Genomic DNA, 26622 nt, shown 5'->3' on the forward strand with positions numbered 1-26622 from the left:
AGTCCTTACATACAGTTGCTGTGTAAACAGTAATATAAATTAATACTTGCGACGAATCATGTGCATTATTAATAATTCAGTTTGTTTTCTATCAGTAAAATTCTGTAAGCCCAATCAAAATATGTAAATATCTACAGCTTACTGTAGATATTGTCCATTAAAAACCAAATGCATCACTGACGCAACCTAAAATGCGGACCGTTTTTCCTTCCGACAATCGGATAGCAAATATCCATCGAATAGCCAGCAAAATCGGAACATGATCGGATACAAAAACGGAGACGGATCGGGCAGGTAGCGGAAAGATGTGAACTACGGCGTTGAAGGTCCAGTACCATTTTGCTCTCAGATCTTCGTCCGATTGTATGATCGGTGTCGGATCGGATAGATGTGACCCGGCCTTAATGCAGAACTTTACAAATCGTCTACCACGGTGTTTTGCAAACGGGGCTCCTATTCGGAAGACATATTTTTTAATATATGTATTTCTAACTTTGTAGTGACAGAAGTGTAAGCAGTCACTTATGTATTCAATAATTCAAACAATCGTTTGAATTGTAATTTGAATATAGGATCTTTCTGTTCCGAAATTGATTTAGTTTTTAGGGCAAATCATGACTTTGCGTTGGTTTTTCCATTTTGATTCAGTTTTCGTTCACCTAATATTTCTTCTGCAGCTGTCAATATTTTAGTGCGTTTTTGATTTTGTTGATTTTAAGTTTCTATTGCATCTAATAACATAACCGAACATGTAAGGGGTTGCAACAGACAGTCCAAAAAATGGATGCAAAGGACAATATTAGTTATTATTATATTATTGTATACTAGTATTCACGCAAGTTTGTTTCCAGGTGAAAAAGTTTGACGACTTTTGGATTGTGACAATATTTCAAATCTTTGACCAAACAAAAAAATTTCGAAATGTTCTAAATTTTTTTTTTTTGAAAATCCGATTTTTAAGGTACTGATTTCTTGAGCGAATTGAGATAAATGGGACATTGTTGTCTTGGAGATTCAGTTGATTTAAATTACATTTTTAGGCAAGTTATGTTTCCTCATAGAAGAACTTACCGCGACCAAAGGGTGGATCGGATGACGCACCAATTTTCTTTGGGACCAAGTCGATTACGTCGGTCTTGAGCGCTGATTTCGAATACACACTCAGTTGCTTAGCATTTCCCATTCTCCTGATGTTGATATGCGCTAAGAATCCCGATTCTGCTTCTGTGGCTCGTTCGGACGTAGTTAGCTGACTTGCTATTACTTCGCCTGGTTTCCACGAAAATTTCTCACTCAAGGAAGGCGGCATTGGACCTCCAGGCAGATTGTTCATGAATAGCTGTGGCGCGAGGTTTTTCAGGTTGACTCCGATTTTGTTCAACCAATCAATGTGATCTATAAAAGCAGAAAACACAGTTATTGTATCATTGCCTGTGATTTATTTGTAAACACCTTTCGGAATTTCCCTGTCAACACCCATATTTATGGGATCATTTCCATTAAATCGATAGAGGTGCATCTGTGTGGGCGTTGCCACCCTCTCTAGTACATTTTCCCATAGAGGAGACATCCATTGGCCTATGAGAGGATCGTAAACTTTCCCATTGGGCATATGCACTAAGGAGGTGACCTAAAATAAAATATTAGAAATATTCAATGCTTATGACGATGGCAATCTTGAAAAACATTACCTTCTTGAAGAAAGTTGATATGTTTATCAATATGAACTAATATCACAAACTAATTATTTGTAAAAATTAACTAACCTGATCCAATATTCCACCACAAAAGTCAATTGGCAAATACAGATAAGGATTTGAATCATACACGATGTGGCCGTAAGGCGATCTCATGATTTCCCTAATAGCCTCGCCATATTGGTTGAAAATCATAACGGGAGTTCCGCATTGGTCTGTCGCGATATAGTATTTGTGTCGATACACCTGAGCATAAATCAAGTGTCCTCGATTATCATATACTAAGGACATGAGTTTCCCATCTCGAGGTGAGTAAATCTGACTAACTTCTCGTGGTGCTTGGTCATTGTTATAGAAGAATTGAGTAACGTTTCCAAAGTTGTCCTTTCTGACCAGTAATCTGAGAACAAATTAATTCGTTTTCGACTTGCAAACTCCAGAAATTAAATGCAAGAGTTCGTACCGGTCCAAGTGGTCATAAAAGTATCGAACATCAAAGCGTCCCCTTTTAGTAGCTCTGGTTAATAATCCTTTTGAGTTGTAATGGAACTTCTCTTCTCGGGCATTTTGCACCACCAATCCTCTGCTATCATATTTGTATTGACCTTCACCAAATTTGATGATTCTATCCATGCTATTGTACTCCATTGGAATAGTATTTCCTCTTCAATAAAAATAAAACATTATTCATGCAATGAAACTACGAAAAAAGTTCGGAAAAGCCTGCTCACCTGTAAGTTAAGGACAACATATTTCCATTGTCATCGTATCTAAAGCCCCATGGTTCTTGGGCTTCTACACCCAGCAATTGACCATCGCAATCCCAAGTGTAATTTTTTATGTTAGTATAGGTGTTCACTCCAACGTTTTTGGTATACGTGCGTGTTTGGGATATGCGGCTAGAAAACGAGATATTACTATCAAAAGCACGTTTAAAGCTATAATTTTTTAATATGACCGACCCCCAAAATAGCCAGCTCTTGGTAACCTAAAGTCAGATTGAAAGCGAACCAATATCACCCGACTTACAACTTAAAAAAAAACTTTAAGTTAGAGATATAGTTACGTATGTCTGCCCAGAATTTGTAAGGCGCGCTTTGAGATTTAACTAGCTTTTTGCTCTGATTGAAATTGATAAACAACCCGAACAACCGCATTTTGAAGACTTACTCGGATTTAAGCTTTTAGGCTCTGAAATTTCAAAAAAAAAATGAAAAATGAGGGAACAATTTTTAATTGGGAAATTTCACCGGTAAAATTACAAAAAACTAAAATTTTTTTAAACAATGTTACTTCAAAAAATTTTCTTTAAATGAAAATTCTCTATGCAAATTTCTATAGAATGCCTAATGAAAGGACCCTTTGATGACAAGAAAAATAAAAAATTTCTATTTCCATAAAAATCCTCGACAAGCAAAATAAAAATAATGAAGAAAATTTAAAATTTTCAAAAAATCTAAAATTTTAAATAAAGAAAAATGCTGAAACACTAGATATGCCTGTCACTTTGCTAAAAAAAAGTTTGGCACACTTATTTGCCATCTATTGTATCTGCTCCGGATACATTCCAAGGAATTGGTTTCTGCAATCCGAGGCGACTGCTAACTATAGACTATCAGCGTAACCTCTGCCTCGTATAAATAACTGATTCTCAAAATATCTTGGATATATTAATAAGAGGGAATGTATTGCCAGTTCTTATTCTGCCCCAAACGGATTAATATACTTAACCCCAACTAAAGACATTCTTTATCCAGATACAGGGCGTTCTACAGACGTGCCACCAGTCTCAAGAGTACAGTCCAGTTCTGAAGGTTTTTGACATTCCTGAACATATAAAATGCACTTGGTAATACGAAGTCTAAATCGTTCTGGATCGTTGATGGAAACTTTTGCGAAACTTTTACGTTGGTCTCGATCATTCCATCTTATAAAGGAAATACATATAAAGTATGGCGATCTGCTGCCCCGTCAAAAGCACCGCAACCTGGACTTTTATCCCCATTACTGTGAAGTGTGGTTTAGATTTGCGCCGAAAGCTCAATGAGGAAAGTGCAGGGATCTGCTGACGATTTAGCTATCGTTGTGATTGGTAAATTGCAGAGCAATTTTAAGGCAAGCATGAACCGCCCGTTAAACCGGACAAAATTACATTAATATCATTCGTCCGAAAATGCCTGGTTGGGCTGCGAGGATGCCTGGAGGAGCTGACTTCGTGTTCTCCAACATAGTCAAATGACTACTTGACTTTGACTCCAAATTGATTTGGAGAAAAGATGTTGATGGAAACATACAGTAGAAGGCTACAGCCTACGGTTGGACGTGCAGAAAGACCTGGTATGTAACATTTTGCCGATGCGGCTCATATTTGTACACGTGGTCTGATTAAAAAATATATTTATATCGATATACGATATTACACTTTTTCATGAAAACTTTCCTACTCCACGCAATCGAATATTTTAAATATATCGCAATATGCACGCCATGCGTAGTTTCCACCGCCAAAAGTCCTAACAAAGTGATTCTCCAGTTTAAAGAGAGCCAGAGATGCGGCAGCATTTATTAGCATAGAAAGCTCTATATATAAAGTTCAAAAAATATGTTTGAGCATGTGCTAGTCCTCAAAAATTCCTTCCATATTACAATTAGTTCTGTCTGTACTTACCCATGGAGATCATGACTGAATTCCATCCTAAACACCTCCATTCCATGAATGGTTAAGGCAACTCGAGATTCTAAAAATCTTGAATTCTGCACACTTGAAAACAGTGCTGTACCATCATACACTTGAGTTTCGTTTGCCTTTAATTTGATTATCTGAAGCAAATTTACGTTTTAAAATTTGTTAGAACCGCTTAGGCAGTCGATCTTACCTTAAATGGTCCAATTTGTTCAGCAGATCCGGTTTTAAAGTTATATGCCAAATTGTACAACGGTAAGTTCTGACCTCCGATTCTGCCTTGCAAATTCACTAATCTGTAGTTATTGTCATACTCGTAGGTAAATTTAGCATTGCTTAACCCTGTTTTGGCACCAAAATTGATTCGTTCTTCCATTAGAAGGCCACTTGCAAATTGATAATCCCATTGGTATTCCAAGTCCTTTTCCACGTGGCTTACTTGGTTTGGTAAGCCCGTTGTATCTGAGTATGTGTACAGCATTTTGCCATCTCCATGAACAACCTTATAAAATGTGCCTACTTAATATCGAATATTCAGGATTTTTTCTACTATTTTGCCCCGAATTTTGTTTTAATCAACATTAAAAGGGAATGAAAATATAGTTGCTACTGACGCACTAGATGAGATTTTATTATATTAACTTGGAAAAATACATTTCTGAAAAGCGGGAGAAATGAGAAAAAAGTCTTTCCATCTCGAGCTTCTAAACATATTTCATATTATCGAGGCCAACTGGCCATTAAAAAGATGAGGGGATGTTTACATTCAGTAAAGCGGCATATTTTGTTTAATTCAGATTCCCTACATTATTTCCGTATATTTGCAGAATTTTTTTAATGAGCCATTAATGTTTGTTGCAAAATTAGTATTAATGTGGTATCCTACCTCCTTGAGTTTCCCGCTGTCGTAGTAACGATACACAATTCGTACTCCCTCTGGAAACACTGTTTGCAAAAGTTTTCCAGAATTAGAAAAGTGTTGGAGATAGGATCTAGTGCTACCAGGTGGAGTATAAACTACTCTGATAATCCCTGAAAATTTGTATTTAATGGTTATGAACGCTCTGCACAGTGCATAAATACGTGAAAAGTTTAATAGAATAAAGTCAATATACTATATCTAACTACCAATCGAGTTGTTCAGGAAAAATAGCAATAAAGCTTTGCTTATTCCGCTTATTTCAAATGATAGGCAGAATCAAAAATATAAAATATTTATCCTAAGAGGAAAGTGGCCTTTCTTTAGGGAAATTACTTCAACCTCGCTAACTATTTAACTCCCAAATTGGTTGCGCAAAAATTTTGTGTTAAATTATTTCCATATTTTTTTAAATTTTTAATGACTCTATGCGTGTTTTTGGTAGTATACGTAAAATGTAAGTATTGAACAGAAAATTAAACAGATTTACAAAACAGATCTACACAGCGATGAAAGAGGAAGTGATCAACTTTAATGAATTGTTGTCGATTAACACATAGACCATATTATGAAAAATTATATTATTTGGCCCAAAAATATACTGTTGATTTAATTCGTTCAGACGTTCCATTTTCCAATCAAACTCTTTTGAAAATAACGCTGTTTGTAAAACATGCATGCTGATATTGCGAGTTTGCTATCCACGTGAAAGGTAAGTTAAGAATTTTTTTTCGGATTCTGTAAAATTAATATGAAGCAGCGGCACGTTGCCCCGAAAAAAATAGCGACTGGTTGAACGAAAAATTTTCGCTCCGATAAACTGCCTAGGTCGACCATCCGGTGTAACTATTTAATATCCTTTTACATTTGGAGTAAAATGTATAATGGTGGTTGTTGAGGCGACACACGTAGAACTTGAGAATAGTAGATTATAGACAGGAAATTAAATAAAAGATTCTAATACAATTTACATCGCATTTTCATAGAAGCTTTGAACAAGCATAAAGCTATGAGTTTCGAAAAATCTGTGTTTGTTATGCGAAAATAGGCATATATTGTTCTTAGAGTTTAGTTGAATCTCATTTAATCGGTATGTAACTGAAAAGGAGTGTGAAACTCTTACCAAGTGAAGGTTGGAGAGCAAACGAATGCTTTGTTCCGCTGGGTAAAGTCACGTGCCTTAAACCCCCATTGTCGTCGTAAGTCAACAAAAAGTTTCTCTGACTGGCGAGGGTGATTTTGGTAAGCATATTAGTTTCGTCGTATGTAAATATTTGAATTCCATCTTGCGGACTGGTTAACTCAGACAATAGTCCATGTCGGTCGTAGCTGAATTTCAGTTGAGAGTCTCCCCATTTCCAACTGAAAATACAAGCTAGGCTTAAAATACTTCAAACATTAATTTACTTATTAAATGCTAAAATATTCGTCTACTTTAAAAGTTCTAATGAAATGTGCAACCGGGTTTCCAGTTAACGCTTTAACTGTGTAACTAACTATCTTTAACTTTACAATTTTTCTTCCATAAGGTACCAATTTACTTCACACTTTGCTTGCAGTGTCTGTCCAAATTAACATATATTCGAACTTTTTGAGGACAATTTAGGAAGATCGATACAAGATCATCTCAAATTAATCTATGTGACAAGATAACGACAACATTTTTCAGAATTAAAAAAATATTTAAAAATCATAAAAATTGAGTACAAACACACGATTAAATGGATAAATAAATGAATGATGGCAGCAATAAAGAAAAAAGTTATACTCATGAACTCTGAGACGAGACGATTTTAAATTATGCCAAAATTAACTCAAAATATCATGATTTGCTTTTGAGTATGTTTCGAACAAATTTTTCTTAGATCTTTTGCTCTGATTTCTACGACTGCGCATAATCCATTGAATTCATATTAGCGGAGTTTTTGGCAGTCAAAGATTTTTGTCTTAAAACCAGAACATAATCTTTCGAGCTGGAAGTTGAAGAAAGCAGCCTAGTAGTCGGTGACTTTAATATTTTTTTTGTGCGTAAATTTGCTCATAAGCTGGTTGCTTGCATAAACGATGCTCAAAGCTCAGGCACCCCCTTGCTTGAAAACATTTTTAAAATTTTTCTGTCGTCAGTCAAATGCATTTATTTAATTTTGAAATATTTATTACATTTATAATTTAAAATTGGAAATACGGAATGGTGATCAAGGTCTTTGGAAATTTGGAAGCCAGATAAACTTTTCATTATATTCTTTATTCTTAAGTTTTTTGAAGTAGCAATATTGCACATTGAATGAAATAATTGGAAAGAAGTACTAAGATGTACTTAAGTGCGCGATCCGAAGATTTATCGACTTTTTTCGAAAATTTAATCAGATATAACTAAATCAATGAATAGGCAGTTTTAAACAACGAAAGTGATTATCTTATAAAGCTTACATACGTTGTTATCAACGTTTTAGTAACACTCGTATACCTACTGCATATCGGCTGAGGGTAGGAACCGGTTAACTCGCGATACGCTTCAAGAACCGGCTAATTCGCAGTCCGCTTGAAGAACGCGCTAACTGACGACCCGCTTGCAGAATTGGTAACTCGGGAGCGTTTTTATTCTTTCTAAATTTGTAGTGGCAGTCCTGCACAATTTTAATATACGCTATTAAAAATTCAGAAAAAAATTGAAGTTATCTCAAAGTCGCCCTATACAATGGCAATTTTTTTAAAATTATTGAAAGTTATTAAAATTGTTGAAATATCTTGAAAAACGTTGATTATTTTTGGTAGGTGTCGAAATATTTAAACAAAATTGAAAAATCAATACTTACTGCAACGCCATGCCTATACATACCCTCATTGAATTTTTTGTTACCAAAAGGCAAATTTACAAGGATACAAGGAACAACAATTTCAATAATAAAAAAAAAATGCGGAATGTATGGACATCTTATATCTTAGAGAAAACTTCAAATGTTTTCACAATTTTTAATTGCGTATATTTAATAGGAATCAAATATAAAAATTGTGCAGAGCTGTCACTACAAATTTAGAGAAAATAAAAACGCTCCCGAGTTAACCGGTTTTTCAAGTGGGTCGCGAGTTAGCCGCTTCTTGAACCGGACTGTGAGTTACCGGTTATTCCCCTCGGTCGTCGATATACTGTATATATATCAGACACACTGCTGTATATAAGCGTAGACGTAGAACTCAATTTGCCTTTATTTTCATTACAACTTGCCACATCAATATACGAAAACTCATCAAAAAACGTACTCGGACTCTAATCATAATGTAACAGTAAAATGTTTCAAACTTACCCGTCCATTCTGTTGAAACTATCATACGTTATATTCAGCACATCCGCACCATTATATGGAGTATACGTAAGAGGAAGACCAGCAGGATCGTAAGTTACAGTCAACAAAGGCATTTTTTCATAATCGAAAAAGGTCTCCTTACTGGTAAATTGATCAAATTCAATACCCAATACTTTGGAGTGATTTACATGAATTTCCCTGTATAGTGTTTGCTGCGGATTACGCACATCTCCAACTAAACTTAACGTTGTTGACATTGTATTAATTAGATACTCTCCAAAAGTTGTGGTTTGTTTTGACCATACGGGCAAAAGTTCAGCTTCGATAGGGAGATATGCTTCGAGCAAAGGATGCCGCTCGATAGCGCAAATTTCAAGTTTACTTTCAGCCGCAGTTTTCAGTGCCACAGTTGAGTTTGTTAGAGTTATGGCTTTGGTAATTTCGGCTCCTGCAAATTCATTTAATATACATTTTGTTTTTCTTTCAATTATATTATAACTTCAATCAAATCAATCAAATCAAATAAGTAAGTAAAAAAATCAGTTAAAATACATACTTGTGAGCTAGTATCTTGAGATCTAGCATTATCCACAAATTTAATGCAAAGTATTGTCATAATTTTGAAAATTCAACACTCATTCTGCAAATATCGATATCGGTATTTAATAATAAATTATGTTTCGGGTTGCGGAATTAACTCAATGAAATGTAGACAATAGCCTGTAGTAATGAAAAATTCTTCAGTTATTTATCCTTTTCGTATTATCAGATTCTGCTTATTCGCCCAACTTTATCACATATCTTTTGTATCAAACACGTTAGTAAATCCATGGGCAGAAGTAGAGTGACGAAATTTCTCATTAAACAAATATTGAAGAACAGTGTCAGAAGGAAATGAAACGTTTCACGCATTTAGTCAATTCCATGATATTGTTAGATTTTTCACTTTTAAGCAAGTGTGCATAATAAATAATATTCATACATTTTAAGTATTATCTAATAACATTTTGTCCCACTTCTTGACGCAAGCAAATTGAAAATATATTTCTTCTCCTACAGTAATCTTTAAAATAGCGTATAACTTTTATTAACACACACACAAATTAACATTTTACTAAGCAATTTATTCAGTTCCTTCATTTTTCAAAATACTTCAGAGATTAGTTTTTAGTTGAAATATTTTTTCTCTTGCATTAATCATTTGGCTAATACAGTTTAACTTGAAACCGAATTATTATTTCTTACATTATTTACTTTAAGGGGGCTCCTATTTCCGAGTTCAACTCTCTAGACAAAGAAATAATATGAAATATTAACATTATCTCACCTATCATTTTAAAATCTCACCTATCATCTTCCTGAACAATGTAATGTATAACTAGAACCGGTTTATTTCCGAGAGACACACCTATATACAATTTAGCGGTTTAGTTAATCTGATATAAATGTTAAATTTTATACTAATGTGGAAATTATTCTATGAACATTATATTTTTACTTTTTCACCACTAGAAAATTTTTCAAATGGTCAAACTCATTGAGGCATCATTGCAAAAGTTTTATGAAAATATTACTTTTGTTTTATTATAATATTCTGCAAATTGTTTAAAAATGTGCAAAAAATAAAACCTGTTTAGGTGTCCACTTTAATCTCTCAAAAACTATTTCTACCCTACTGTCATGTTTCATAAATATTCCACGTATTTTGTTAGTTGTACCCAGTATTCTGTTGGGCCGAACAATAAATATTTCAAAGGTTGAGAGCGTCTAACAACGTTCGTAACATTAATTTTAGTTTGCATAATTGATACGTAAAGGATGCAGTTGAAAATTGGCTATATTCGTTTAAATCCCCTTTTAGAACCCTACCCTAGCCATAATTTATTCATAATCTAGCATAGCCAAGTCTGTACAGATTAAAATTAAATAATAATCATTCATCAGTCATCAGCGTTGTTTAATTATTAAAATGCACGTCAAGAACTTACCATCAATTAGAATGACTTGCTTGTTCGACTTGCCATTAATATTCAATATTGTTGGAGGCTGACTGACGGACACTTCTAGACCCTCGTTGCTCGACATTTTCGAGTTTAATTGCAGTGTTTCCCCACTGGGTAAAATCACACCTGTTGCTCTACCCAAACCGTCATATTGGTAGATAATTGTGTTTCCACCCTGGATCAAACACGTCGTATTAAAACAATATTAATTTAAAGATAAACATGGATGTTGTAACATCATTAATACAAAATCGTCAAAGATAGATCCTCCCTAAAAGCATCCTATTCGCCAATAGGATGTTATTAGGCATCTTAGGAAATGATTTGTTGTCGATATCCAGATGATAGAGTAAAAAAACCCTTGGTTTATTGACGTTAGGTCAGAAATATAAATAAAAGTGACAAATAAATAAGTGGTATAAATACCACTTGTTTATATTAGTAAGGGGTTAATTTCGTTGTAAGATAAAAATTATTAATCTCACTGGCGTTCCAGAAGACCACCTGGCCAATGCCGAAATGCACGACAAAAAATGTGCACCATTGAGTTATATTAATATTTTCCGTTTTTTTTTCGGATTAAGCCACTTCCAGTACAACTTTCTTACCGCTTGACCTTTTCCCGATCTTGCTACCTTTTCGAAATAAAAAATAGAAACCACTTTGTTTCGCGTCCCTTGGACCAAACTATTCAGCAATTAAAATAACACGAAAGTCATTTACATATTATTTTTTTAGAAATTAATTGTTACTAAAACAACGCATTGTAAAACTATTGCATAACTATTATTTATTAGTGCTATGTTTAGCCAGTGCCGGACAAACATAACACAATTCGTATGGCTGGAAATTAATAATCACCCCAATTTCTGGATGGAGATCTGTGTTATATTATATTATTTGCCATTTATTTATAGTAATAAATGATTCTCATAAAAAATGTTTAAGATTGGACACAAACAGATGTTTTTCCGGATAATTATTTTTATGTTTAGCCCACCAATTGAATTCAGAACAATAAACTATAATTTAACAAATAAAATAACCATAATTTTAAGTTAATTTGTTTGATCGCAAAACTGTGCAAAAAAGTCTAAAAGTGACTTGCCTCTAATTTTAATAATCGTATAATTTTTGATAGCTTAAAAATATTATTATTGTCGCATTATTATTAATCTCGCAAACGAAGCGAAATACGAAAAACAGCCAAAACAGTTGAATTGCAGGATTCTTTCCTCGTTAGAAAATTTCCTCCTCGTTAGAAAAATTATTTACCGTAGCATAATTACATTTATCATTCTAAATTATCTGCGATTTATTTATCTGGAATCTGGATCAGAACCTTTAAAAAAAAGCATGAAGACACAGGGTCACTTTGTAGGACAGCATAAAGGTTTACAAAGAAAAAGTCTCCAAACGGTGACTTGGTTTTGTTCATTTTTATTAATAAATTTAATGCGTATTGAACATTAATATGTAATTTTTTAAGAAGATGAATTATTTCTTGAACTCTTATGTGATTCGTGTGAACACTTTTGCTTCTTTCATGATAACATATGAATAATAGTGTATGAAATAAATATAAGTTCGCTAAATAGTAACATTAAAACATTTAAGTTAATATTAGAAAATGTTGATTTTGTGCCTAATTTGGGTCAAAAATCCTAATTTTTAAAGAAATTTGATCTGAAAATGAAACGCTTCTGCTTGCGAATATTTGATTCATTATTTTAATATCTTATAACCACTTGACTTAATGCCAACTATGAATATTACTTAATGGTTTAATTCTAATTTACACTTACAGTCAACCTTTCTTGGCTTAGGGCAAAACGGGGCCAAGTTTCCGAAACTCTATCCCATGAACGCCAGTAATTATTCCAAGACAGAACTTAGTCTTATTATAAGCATCCGATTGCACTTAAACTAAAACTCCTTGAAACAGTGCACTTACCCCACTGCGACTTAACAGAAGCCCTGTGTTTTGGTCGTAATCCAATTCGATCTCGGAACGTCCTTTCTCGCTTAGTTTCGACAAATAACCCATTCCAGACATCTTCAACTCCGACTTGTGGTCTTGGGTATTTTCTATCGAGCTTACGGCGTTAGAGTAATCCCTGAAAGAGATTAAACGAAAATTGCAGCAAACTATCAGTGAGCTTCAGCCTTTATGGCGATACTGTATCGAGTACTTTATCGATAACGTTTTTCAAAAACATTTGTTAAGTTGCTGTTTTCAATTTGCGCTAAAAATGCCTAGTCTTACTTTACAACCAATCATTTAATTTTTTTATTCGACTTTGAAAGTTTACACGATTAAATCGTAATTAATACGATACAGACCAAAATGTAAATATTTTCTAATATAATTGCAATGCCATGCTAGCTAGATAATGATAGCATAGACAGGTATTTAGAGCTTCAAGCTCCAACAGGCACTATGAATATTTATGTTTTCAGACGGGAATTAATTTGCTTTGCTGGGTATTGTATTTTCAGACAATTTATTATCTTTGGGCAGAATAGCTTGTCAAGAACGTATACAAGGTAAACACTCCGTAAAATTAATAGAAACATTTCTGCAGTTCGACAACAACATTCAATATCACAACAATAAATATTAACGAGGCATAGTTAAACATAATTCGAATGATTTAAGAACATTTTTAATTAAATTGGAAGTTCTACTCTCTTATGTAATTATTTAGCTGATATCAGTTGTTTTTAAGAGCGATTTTGCACTTTTGAACAGTAAATTATATTATGCAACACTTCAAAAACGAAAGTAGCCTGAAGAAATATTTTTATTATATCTAAAATTGTATTTTCTTTTTAACATATATTATATCATAAAACCAAAATATTTCTGGGTGGAAAAGTGAATTTATATCGAAATTTGATATTATTACACTCATTTACGTAAGCAATTGACTGACTAATCAGTATCAAAATGAGTAACATTCGAATGCATAAAAAATTAGATTTCAGATTGATGAACAAGAAGATTGATGATTGATGACCAATGATTGATTTGACCAATGATCATTCAATTTTTAGGAAAGTCTTATTGTTTTTTCGGAATGCCAATTAGAATTCGCAAAATAGTTGGCATTCTATAAATTATAAAAAAATAATTTTTTTCTGCAATTATCGCGCTGCCGTTTATTAATTTCAAATATATTAGATACTAATAATCTTAAATTTGAATAGATAAGTTCCTTGACTTTCTTATACGACTATCCAGATACTTCAATCCGAGAACAATGTGGAAAGTAATAAAAAAGTAGCAAATAAAAAGTTCTAAAAAGGTCATAAATAACGTTAGAAAATAATATTTGTCCTTATTTGCCAATTTTCAGAAAGATCAAAGCTGAGCAAGTTGTACTCATGTTATACAAAATGAAACGATTACATTATATAACACGAACTCGAATTTATGAAATACGAAAACAATTTGTAATATATGTAAATGTAAAAATCCTATTTCAATTTTCAATTAAAAATTTTTTTCAACTAAATCCTGTTCTAGTGTGAAATTTTACAAACAATATTGACAAGCATATTGCTTATGTTTTGAATCAGCCTGATCTTCTAGCAAATGAACAGCTTGCCATATAGTTGGTCTAGTATTGTGCAAATAGCAACATTTTCAAACAGTTAATGCAATACCGATAAAATTATTTTCACTTACCTCAAAAATTGAATTTTGTTTCCGGAACTATCCGTTACAGTAGAAAGTTTACCAAAACTGGTGTTTTTCGAGTACAAGAAGGAATATCTGGTTTTGTCGCTGGCTAAATCCTTGGTGGCGACGTGCTGTCCATACCGATTGAAAACGTAAACTTCCCCTGAAGAAGGATATGGTATTCGAAACTCGCCATTTTCATCATGGGTCGGAAGATAATGTTCGAGCGCCAAAATGTGTAAAGATCCTGGAAGAAATAAATAGATGTTCACTGATGCTGTACATTTTTCATATATATTTCATATATTTGTATATTAAGTTAAAACTTATCTAATCTTAAAATCTGTCGCCTCTTGAAAAACAAATTGAGTTCAAAAGTTGCTGTATTGCACTAAACTTTTTATATTATCTACATTTGCATCAAAATGTAAGTATTCATTTAATCTATAATAATTGCGCATTTATTCCATGCCAAATCCTAACGTTCAAACTCCCAATAATCCATTTGGCGGAAGTTGCATCCGGGTAACCTTTATACAACGTTTCAAATAACGTCAAAAGTTCTATTCGTTCGAAATATTTTCTGCACACAAAAACAGACGATTTGAACGCTCAAATTTCCGGTTGGGATATTATTTTTTATATTTAGTATCGCGTCACATTTTTTAGCTCGGTGATATAAAGGTTTTTTTTTTAATTGCAAATACGAAATATTTTCCAACAAATGTTCATTTTTCAATTCCATTGGATCAATGTTTCTTGCAATCCCCAATTAAATACGTTAACTAATTCAAAATGAAAGCACAGGTGTTTCTTAAAGGCGGTAAAGAAATCTTCAAATTCATTAAGATGTTTTTCTAAAAGTTTTACATTGGCAATTAATTTTTAGAATACGAGCAACAAGAACAAAATGTGAAATTGCAACTAGTGTTTCTTATGTAAAGCAAGTATTTGCAATTCATTTATAATTATTTGCAAAGACTTGTACAATATACGCTTGAATTAGATTTCGAATTGCTTACTTTTCTTTGGTTTCAAAAATCTTTTTCTCAAGTTATTGACTTTGGAACGCAACATAGACAGCTAAATCTTCATGCAAAAAAATCGCATCCTTTACTAATGCAGCGGTCGTAAAAGCAAATTGCAGTTTGCAAAATTAAAGTTTGTGCCCGTTAGTAAAGTAGCAGGAGTAAAAGTTGACATACTTTATTATATCGAATTTTGTAAACTACATTAAAAGTTAAATCAAAGTATGAAATTGTCTCTCGATTTAAATAAAATAGAGAGGCCATGATTTCCACGGTTGCCAAAAAATGCGATAAAAAATATTTCTTTCATATATTTCCGAATTTTCTTCTTCTTCTTATGCACAAGCGGTAAGAGCAAATTCCAATTAGTAAGTGAACTAAGACTAACTTGAGAAGAAACTAACTTGAGAAATGTTACTTAGCGTTTTGACGCCGATTCTTCAATCTTTTTAAAATTATAAATTATGTGTTGTTTTTATGTCCTTAATAAACATTAATGTTTATATAAATGATGATCAATTTATAAATTATTTTTATTAATGCAAATTAAAAAAAGAAACAAAACCAAATTATGGTTTTATTCGTTTTTATATCGAAACGGTGAGATTTAAGTCATAACTCAAAAAGGTGCTTGTCAATTTCGAAAAATAAAATGTTGATAGTTAAAATATGTCTCAGACTTGTATTCAATAATTGTAAACAATTTCTGGATACATTCAGAATAATATATCATAGTCGCCAACAAAAAGTTAATTTACAGTTTAAATCTAAGCGTGTTATAACTTCCCCCTAGGTGCACTCATATCATTACTTTATCATTGAAATTTATTATTATTAGATAACAAAATTTCAAGAAAATTCGGTCTTTTAAGAGAGTTAAAATGAAGAGTAAATCTGAAGCAAAATACTCAAACGGCTTTGTCATTGTGTTCGCACCTCCATCATAGAACGTAGCTTCAAAAAAATGTTGCTAAAAAATCGTACGAATTGACGGACTTATTTATTCCAAAAGTAAAACAAAACTAGCTCTAACATAAACTCTAAAACACATTTAGATAATATCGTATGTATAATTTGGAGAAAGATTGGAGGACCCTTTCTTGTTGATCTAGGCGCTTCTTTTAGAAATCTCAGCCATTTCCGATACTATTAAGGTTACTATGTTTCCTCGTTCATATTTTTCAAAAATGTTTAAAAAGTCTGTAATTTGGGGGAGAGAGATATCAAAATGTCCTGCTAGTAATTTAGACTGGATTCTACTTCACCGTTCACTATCTTCCTGGTAGGTGATTGCCAGTGAACAACATATTTAAATTTCGGACCACATTGGATATCATCCTGAATATTTTCATAACCTTTAGCAGATAAGATCTGAAATTTAATGTAGTCGCAAAATCGTAAAAAAATTGACGAGGTAGTGTGGTGTACTTAAGGGCATACGAGAAATTAATGTTCAGTAACAGCGCACATATTCCTTCACGGTTATAGGCAATATACATTATCTAGTTCAGGATTTTAGAACCAAGTACTTAAAAGTTATTACCTTGATCTGCGATATACAAAACTCCTCCAGGCGAAACGCTGATAGCAGAAATGCTTTGGAACAAAGCATTAGACGACAATAAAGTTTCAGCATTATTTGTTGTATCATCCGCTATAAGGGCGCACGGGCAATCTTGTAAATCCCTGCTGTTTCTAATGGGGTTTGCAGTTGTAGTATTTACGGAACATTGACATTTCCTGTCTTTCGGTTGCAACTTGCCGGCAAAATGGGTAATTTTTCCTGCTGTGTCTATAAGGCGAACGTAATATGTATTCCGTGTGTCTGATTCCGCTATGTACAGGTCACCGTTGGGGTTAAATGCTAGAGCGAGCACTGATCCTGAAAGCAGAAAATAGTAAATTAGAAAACATCTACAATTACAATTACTCAAGTAAAGTTTCTTGAGGGAGCGTTTTCGCTTTTTGCCCATCTGGTACAATTTCTGTAAATGCTAACTTTAATTCTCTTGAAACTAGATTCTGACAAACTTGTATAATAATGAATGAATCAGTCGAAAATTGATTTTAAATGAGCTAGGTGTTATTTTATCGAGATAATTTTTAATTACAGGCCAATTTACAACGCAATTTTCCGTTTTTGTTTTACGGTTAATAAAACACCTAGTGGTACATTCACGGATTCGTTAATGCGCCATTTGTTATTGGCATGTGAATATTAAATTTTTTAGTTACTATGGAAATAGGATATAACAAAATAATAAAACATTGATAGTATAAATTAATAAATCAAACAATAATACACATCTTTGAATTTGGAAGGTAATCGGGATACTCCAAAGAATACTGAATCTTCCATAGAAGAACGTTTACATTATAACTAGACTTATCGTTTTATCCGATATTTTCATAATAATACACAATAGAAAACGTAATAAATTTAAACTGATAAAGAACAAATAAATATCATAAGAAAATAAAAAGTCTTCAAACATTACGTGAAAACCTTTCCGAGACGAAAGTCGAACGCCCGCCACTGCGTGAATAACGCCTTGGCTTTGCCCCGGGCGTCTATTTTAGCAGTAAGACTGCAGCAGTTGGAAAGGCATTCACAACTTAAACTTGCCTTTAAAAAGTGTTGACTATTGTTGCATATTTTTTAGAAAGTACTTTCCAACTGGACTGGCTGGTTTAGCTGGATTTTAAGAAATTTCCTGGGTAACTGCTCATAATTAATCAGAAAAGAAATAAAATTATTGTCTCTCAAGTGTCTCTCTGGCTTTCAGCAATTTTTAACAATAAAAATGATTGTATTCGTTAATCTTGAGTGGATATCGCGACAAATTAAAGCGGTTTCTATTGACAATAAACGTGTTATTTTTAACTTTACAAAAACAAAAAAAAATAACTATATTAAACTGCAAAATGAGTAAAAGTAGAACAAATTGATTTCTATGCGATGGTGGCTTGAATTAAATGAAAACTGACCATTTCCAATCTTGAACCGTATTTTTGAGCTTTAAAGATCTTTTTTCTTAGCTGTTTTTAGGCTTCAGTGAAAATATCACATTTTTTTAGGCTACTCTACTGCCGACTCCAAAGGAATTAATCTAAAAAAAATAACTCATTTTTTTGTTTCAAATTTACAAAACTCCTAAATTATAATTCCACAAGATGATAACTAGTTGAGATACTCAGGATTCACATTGCAGCATTAATCAAACGAACTGAATGAGTGAAAACCATCTTTTAATAAGAATTTATTTTTGCTCAGTTATAAATCAGATATATTGACTTATAATAGAGTACAAAAAATTATTATTCTAAGATTATTGATAGCAAGTACACAAGAAGCAAACACACCAAATTAGTAACGTATGTAAGCAAACCAGCTGGATTCTCAATAATTTAAGTTAACGGGAGAAAACGGGGGAATGGAATGTATGTTGAAGTGTGTATAATTTTAATTAAAATTTGGGTGGACCTCTTTCGATTGGTTAAGCAATCATTGAGGGCCTTCGTCAATATGTATATGCCCCATCACAGCAAGTTAAAGGGTATCTATACATTTTAGCGATGGGTCTGATTGGAAGCAAACTGGCCGAAAAATCACGGTATATAAATAAACACAACAGAGAACTTTTCTAAGGAAGCAGATGTGTTTTTTCAAAACCGATTACTTCAAATTAAATAATTAAACGAATTGAAAACGATTTGAGGTCCTGATAGAAGTTATACATATATTGTTCCACTTTCGCTCGTGTTAAAAAGTTCGTCTCATTGGTGTAGTAAATTTTAAACAACTCTTGACTTTATAAAAGTGTAATCAACATTATCATATAGGAATATGACACAGTAATTTTCCACAAGTTGGACTTTAATCAGAAAATCAATCGTTTCTCTTCCTTTCATACACGTTTCCAAAATATTCTCTAATGTTAAGTTTTGAGCTAATTTTGCAAATTATGATGACTTACCTAATTCTTTTTCAACTTCAAGAGTACGATTTTGAGCTTTATGGCAATGAAGTGGAGTTCCAGCCACCACAGATACTTTCATTTCTGGCGTGAGTTTTAGAATTAGACGATCATCTATGAAGTGGATAGCTCCATCCAAGGGACTTAGAGTCAGTCCTGTGGGCCATTGGAGCTGCGCCTGGAACAAAATAATCACCCATTATAAACGAATTTAGCACTGCAGTTATTACATAAGTACTTAAATAAGGTTTGTTTAAATAATGTGTTTCTTTGATTCAGCACACTGAAGGTATTGATGTTAGTAAGAGAGGAGACTTTTAAGTATTTCTTACGCTGTCTCTACTGAAAAAACATGTTTCTATATATTATAATAATGTAATCTAATAACTATTCGATATCATGCACAAATCCCATCTTACCCAGTCAACCACCCACAATAAACAGTATTTTATAATTTTTTATTCAATTCATTAATTATCAAAATTAAGTTTTACTAAATTAGGATTTTCGTTAAAATAAACGAACATTTTTGTTAATAAATAAGAATATTTACAATACCCACCTCAGAATGGAGTAGAAATAAATCATTTGCACATTTGATTTATAGAACCGACCCTAATTCATTTTTCTCATCACATCCAAGCCAATTACAACTTTTTCGGAAACAAACAGTATTTGTCTATTAATTCTACTGTAAAATTTGTTGACTATCGTCTTTTTAAATTAACGTCAATCAAAAACCGTTTGTCAAATCAGTCAAAAACCGTTTGTGATTTGGCGTCACAAAGCATACAATAATGATTCGTGGCCTGCACATTAAATTTATTAATAAATCATTAAATTTGAATTAAAATTATTTATTTAAGAACTGGAGTTAGAATGACTGTTGAGCAAAAATATTATTTTTTCTATTCTGAAAAATAGGATCCGCTCACCCGAAAGACTAACAGGCATAAGAGATAAAACTGAAAACGATAAACAAATTCAGGAAATGATGAGAGATGAAGGGCATACATGACATAGATAAAACATCTTAAGCAATGATAATGGCAAACTAGTTCTGGAGACAACGGGACAACTTGCTAGACGGAGAAAATATATTTTAAAACTTTTCATAACAAAATTAGGCCTGATGTTTGGTCACCTACAAACCATCTAATAATGAAAAAAAAAGGACGAAAACTAACGAAATAAAAAGATATTCGGAAATGAAATTAGAGGACATTGGAAAATGTACCAGTTCTTACGATTTCAACTCCGAAATATTTAACTTATGAGTTTGGTATTGAGTCTATGAGTCATGATCAGAGGGTAGACGAGCGCCCAGAACTCTGTGAATCTATTCGTTGAGCATTTTTAGATGAACATATATGTTTAATGTTCAAAGAATATGATTAAAGGAAAAAATACGCAGTTTCTGTGTGACATCATGACATAAAAGATACCTTCTACTTCGATTCATAGCGGTAAAGGATCAGTAGATAGACACCAGACCGCATCTCTGAAAAACTTGCTCCATCTGAAGAGGTGCTTTGACTACTTGTATACAGAAATGTTTTGCTCTGATGTTTCCAGAACCATAGCTTCCAGTTGGATTGTGAACTTTCGGAAGCAGCAAAGGTGAGAAGCAGATTAATTCAAATTAAACCCTTTGTTGGCACCATGGATGGATTAATTTGGACATAAAGATTTAACTATTAACTGCAAGTATAATCTATCTTTGAAAAATAGTATGATCGTATGAAAATGTCCAAAGTAGAATTATATAAACAAAACAGACATGTTTAAACCTGAATTTGTATTTCTGCAAATCAACAATAGATTAATTTTATTATGCTTTAAGTTACTCTGGTCAAGCAGCTCTGAATTTTCTTAAGTTTAAGTTACATTTATGGTTTTAAGTTCAATTGAAATTGATGTATAATTTGTATAATCATATTATAATATAAAATACATTTGGGAATCTAAGCGTGTTATAACTTCCCCCTAGGTGCACTCATATCATTACTTTCTCATTTAAATTTATTATTATTAGATAAAAAAAATTCAAGAAAATTCGGTCTTTTAAGAGAGTTAAAATAAAGAGTAAATCTGAAGCAAAATACTCAAACGGCTTTGTCATTGTGTTCGCACCTCCATCATAGAACGTAGCTTCAAAAAAATGTTGCTAAAAAATCGTACGAATTGACGGACTTATTTATTCCAAAAGTAAAACAAAACTAACTCTAACATAAACTCTAAAACACATTTGTTACATACATTTATGGTTTTAAGTTCAATTGAAATTGATGTATAATTTGTATAATCATATTATAATATAAAATACATTTGGGAATAGACTTTCACAGATTATAAATGAAATAATGATCTAAATAAAAAAATAAAAGCAGAATAAACTGGTGGTTTACATATATTTGCTGAGTAAACTATGCTAACCGGATTTATATGTGCTTAGAACAAAATATTCTTCTCGTGGATTAAAGAGGAAACAGAAATTACTAAATATTTAATTTAAATAATGTTAATATCTGTTGGACATTGCTGCATGATTCCGTGTACTTATTTATATTTATCAATCCCTTTAAATTCAGATTGTGTGACTTTCATTGATATATCCTTCATGAAACTGACAACTATTCAACTTGGAATATTAAATTTATTTTTACTTTTTATATACATTCTTTATGGATTGAAATGACTGACTAAATCAGGCATCCCATGAGACACTGATCAATTTTAATTAGTTTAATTGAATTTTAAACTTTTCGAGTGCTTTTCACACGGAATTATAAATGGATCAGGAAACAATTAACAGAAACCTGTGCAGCGCTACAGTGCCACAAATCCAATCCAACTTCGGAATACAAAATGGCAGAATGCAATTCAATTAATTTTTTAGTGCCAGACGTTTAAATTAAATTAAAGGACTAATGCGTCATTAAGGGGAAAGTTAATGCAAACATGGAAACCGAACGAAATAGGCAATTTAACTTTTGCCGTTAGCGGACCCTAACTGGATTTTTGATATAATTCGTGGAGCATGTTTGATGGACTAGTAATTTTCATTAGGCTGCTTTCAATTTTGAAATTGAAGCGGTTACTTGATTGGTACAAGTTTGGGTTCAGTGCAATAGGTAACAATCATACGTTTGAAAATTTTCGGAAAAATTTTGAAAAAACAACGATTAACAATTGTATCAGATAGATACTAGTAGCAATGGCAATTTCTAAACAAGTTGGTTCCTTTATATGCATGTTATTTTTTTATGTTGCAATTAATTCAACAACAGACATGTTTGCTGTAGTTTTATCTGAATGGTTAAGTTGATAATTGTTTTGTTGAGGACTTGATAACACAACTTTTTTACAGAAATAAAAGAAAATTAATTAAGTTTTACATTTCGCGCATATAAAATAACAAAAAAGGGTGAATTTTGATTTGCTTACAATCGATGCACCTTACACAAAAATATATGGAGTACTTCATTAATTTAAAAATTCGTTAGTCCTGAAGCAAATGTACCTAATATAGCCGATCGTCTGTTAGAGCATTTTAATAACAGTTCTGAAGAAAATTGTTAAGGGGAAGTGAAACTAGAGACAATTTGAAATACAAAAAAATGAAACATTCAAGCGCCTAGCTTTAACCAACAAACAACGAGTTATTGTGCTCACGACAACTAAAAATTAAGAAGACCAATATTTTGTAATACAGATAGCTGAAGGGAACATGGGCCAAGCTATAGATTATATATTTCTGACTAGATTTTGAAAATTCAAGAATTATATTGATTAGTTGATTGTGCGATAGTTAATTCGGCACTTAGTAATGAAATTTTCGTTTCTTGTTTAATATCGTCGCCTACCGAACCTTGTGACATAAATCTAACACTGTTTAATATTGTTGCTTTTCTCAAGTATTTAATATTCCTCATCTGAATGAAGTGGCTTATTACATGTCATATCTTTAGTCATTTTATCTCATTATCATTATTCATTTCATTATCAGTATTCATTATCATTTTTAATCATTATCATTATTAAAAAAATATTTTTCAGTCCAATTTTGAATATAATACCATAACGCTAATCGGAGTAAAGTACGACTGGGTGAATTGAGTAGCTCAGATGGTGTCACTGCCGGTCTCAAACCCGAATAAAAAAAGGAGGGCTGGAGGGCAAGGCCAGCAACCTACCTTCCATAAAACAATCGCTATGCTCATATAGCCTCGGAACATGTCGGCACAAGCAAGGATAAGAAAAATGACATATACGGCAGATATATGAGCTGACACAGCGGAAACAAAAAGGATGGCACGAGCCAACGAAATGAGAATACTAAGAATGATCATAGGGAACAAACAATCGGATCAAAGAACAAGTGATGAAATTAGAGGAGAATGAAGACAGAGGACGTTGTTAGACGGAGATACATCACATATCCAGGATGGAGAACAATAGACTGGCAAAATCGCCAGAAATGGAAACCCAGCATCCGGCAGACCACCAGACCAGCTGGTCGACATCCCAAGAGGGACAAACGAAAGGGTAAAACAAGCCTCAAGGCCTCCGCAAACAAGAAGAAGAAGTAGGGTACATTACCTGGCTAGCCGATATTGCTCCATTACATGGTATAGGTACCCAGTGATTGTGGTGCCCATGGTTTCCAATAAGAGTGTGGATGATTCCTTTTTGGTCAACTGCTCTGACGTTGGTTCCATCAGCGATATATAAAGTGCCATCAACTGCAATTGCAATGCCTTTTGGATGAGCTAGGCGAGCGTATTTTGCCGGTCCTTCGTCACCGCAAGCAGTATCGTCACCTGGAATGCATCGTTCCCCGTTTCCAACAACCTGGAACAAAATTAAAAGTTTTTATTGTGATTAGCTCAAAGACAAGTGTCGGTAAACTAGTAGGTATTTTTAACAGCAAACACAAGGACTTTATAAAACGGGCTGATTTTCAAGGATCCTATTCTCTTCTCTCTTCGAATCTCTTATATCAAAACTGCAAAACTAATTTCGGAATGATGACTTGCGACTCTAAATGCGTCAGAATTATCTTACAAGCCTAATAAAAATAAACAAAATGTATGGATAAAATGTGAAATAGCAGACAAACTTTGCTTTTCCTTTGGTTCATGAATCACTACTGAACTGAAAGTGTATTTATTGATGTGGATGACTTGATGGCTCGTTTTTTTTTATAAATTTATGGGGTATGAAAATAGATTACATTGAAATTGTTATAATTGCTTTGATAAAAAAATGGTTGATGCTCATGATGAAAACTCTATAACAGTAAATTTGAAGATAACTCTTTAATTCTGGACGCTGTCTAGCGCTATGTCTGGGTTAAAGAACCTTTATTGACATTTTTACAAATATACACTCAGTTTTTTGCAACTATGATATCTTAAACTGAATAACACAACGAATTAAAATTCTTATGATGATTGAGTAAAGTAATAAAGTGCGAATCGAACATGAGGTGTATTATGACATATATAACAACAAATATCCAGAAAGATCAATCCAGTCATTAGTCAGTAAAATTGAGAGAGTGTTTCGAGATACTCTGTAGAAGATAAGACAAAGAATGGACACCTTTCGATTCATGAAGCGAATAAGCTGAATAATTTAATCCTTGTTGAATAAAAGGTATATATTAGCATTTTTGAGGTGGTCGCAAGTACAATTTAAAAAAATTGGGCTCCTAAAAGATCCTATACATCTGGTACAATAATGAATCAACTTCGATTTAGACCCACGAATGCAATTCTGCCAAATCTTATTGGACTATTTATTATTTTATTTTGAATGTTGTTTTGTGTGTGTGACTTTGCTTTGTAATTTGTCTATGATTTTGATGACAATAAATCAAGTTATTATTGATATTCCTATTTTGCTATAATTTTCCTTTCCAAATTAAAAAAAAATCTCGGATGAATCAATACACTCAGGTAACGTTAGTGATGGATCAGAGAGCAACACACTCAACATCCTGAAAAAGTTATTTTTTGGGTAGCAGAAGCGCTTGGTTAAAACGTTGAAAATAAATTAACCTGCGTTGTTACCCTCACCCAGACAACATTAAAAGTTGAATTGCTCGCAAACGGCTCATTTTAGAGAGCTGTGACGGTTCCTCTAGTTTTTGAAAACATTCACAGCAAGAAGCGGAAAGCAATAAAGTTTAGTTAGTTTAGTTTAGTAGTTTAGTTGAAACTAGGCCTGGGTGACACAGTGGATTTTCAGGTGTTCACACAGCGACACCGATACGGCATGCCGTCTTGATACAGCGACACAGCGTGCCACACTTTTATATGTTGGGAAATAAAAATAGAAGACGCTGTTTCGTGATATCTAGTGGTTCGTAGACGTTCGTTCGTCCTGGCGGTACTTTTAAACGGTGCACCGCGTTCAATGTTTTTTTCTTTGGTTTTACTAAATAGTAACTACTAAATTACTACTAAATAGTAATATACTAGACGCCGGTTGTGTGGTTTTAATGAAAGGAATGAATGAAGTGGCAACATGTTTTCTTCGTGTAAAGCCTATTTGTCTCACAAGTATCTGTGATTGGTTTCGAATCTTACGACCGAATTAATTATGTTCCTTTATGTATGCAAGGCCTGACAAAACCATTTAAGTTAGCTTTTTAGCCTTCTTCGCCGACTGATTTTTCATGCAATCCGGTACTAATCAAAAGGCAGGCATTTGCGGTTTTGCTTTGTTCAAATATCGAAATCCCAGATGTTGTACTGGTACCTGCGACCAGCATTCTATGCGAGCCATAGCGAACCGAGATAAATAAAAATTCATCAGTAATCAGCAGGCAAGTAGTAGTACATCGATTTTGTAAAATTCTAAAAATTACAATTTTTCCTCAAAAATTGCATAACTAAAAGTAATAAAGTAGGCACTCGTAGTCATTTTTCAGTAGTCAAATTTCCGGAAAAAAAGTTGCTGTGTGTGCTATATTTCAATATTTAGTAGCTTTTATCTCCAAAATTAATAATAGGACACAATAGTCACTAATAACAAAAAACATTAAGCGAGAGTTAAATGCTAAAAGTATACTTCAAAGAACCACAACTTTTTTTAATTCCTATTTTTTACTTTTTTTCTGAATATATTGGCAAATAATACAAATATGAGAAAAACAAGTTGTAGATATACATTAAAAAGTGCCCGTCTATTTCGATCCAATCGATTGATCATCTTTTCATCTATCTTACTCCCTTAATTCAGAATTTGCTGATAGCATTTGTAGAAGAACACTTAAACAATTATCTTTACTCTACTCGAAAAAGAGGGATTCGAAA

At 32.9% G+C, this 26622-nt stretch overlaps 1 protein-coding gene across 4 annotated transcripts in view; it reads right to left on the bottom strand.

The window, feature by feature from the left end:
* Window positions 1–26622, bottom strand: part of LOC109535451 (teneurin-a) — a 272613-nt gene that overhangs the window by 7585 nt on the left and 238406 nt on the right. For all 4 annotated transcript variants that reach the window (XM_048661444.1, XM_048661445.1, XM_048661443.1 and 1 more), the window contains 16 exons: window positions 23900–24151; window positions 19298–19475; window positions 16864–17202; window positions 14299–14539; window positions 12562–12724; window positions 10593–10782; window positions 8605–9052; window positions 6423–6661; window positions 5267–5412; window positions 4574–4882; window positions 4366–4517; window positions 2429–2596; window positions 2161–2361; window positions 1767–2097; window positions 1453–1630; window positions 1072–1395 (listed from right to left, as the gene is read on the bottom strand). In XM_048661444.1, the coding sequence (XP_048517401.1) occupies window positions 1072–1395; window positions 1453–1630; window positions 1767–2097; window positions 2161–2361; window positions 2429–2596; window positions 4366–4517; window positions 4574–4882; window positions 5267–5412; window positions 6423–6661; window positions 8605–9052; window positions 10593–10782; window positions 12562–12724; window positions 14299–14539; window positions 16864–17202; window positions 19298–19475; window positions 23900–24151 (3859 nt within the window). The remainder of the gene's footprint in view (window positions 1–1071; window positions 1396–1452; window positions 1631–1766; window positions 2098–2160; window positions 2362–2428; window positions 2597–4365; window positions 4518–4573; window positions 4883–5266; window positions 5413–6422; window positions 6662–8604; window positions 9053–10592; window positions 10783–12561; window positions 12725–14298; window positions 14540–16863; window positions 17203–19297; window positions 19476–23899; window positions 24152–26622) is intronic.

This window comes from Dendroctonus ponderosae, unplaced genomic scaffold (assembly GCF_020466585.1).
Source record: "Dendroctonus ponderosae isolate FM_Combo_2020 unplaced genomic scaffold, Dpon_F_20191213v2 Dpon_F_20191213_1, whole genome shotgun sequence".
Classification (NCBI taxonomy): Eukaryota; Metazoa; Arthropoda; class Insecta; order Coleoptera; family Curculionidae; genus Dendroctonus; species Dendroctonus ponderosae.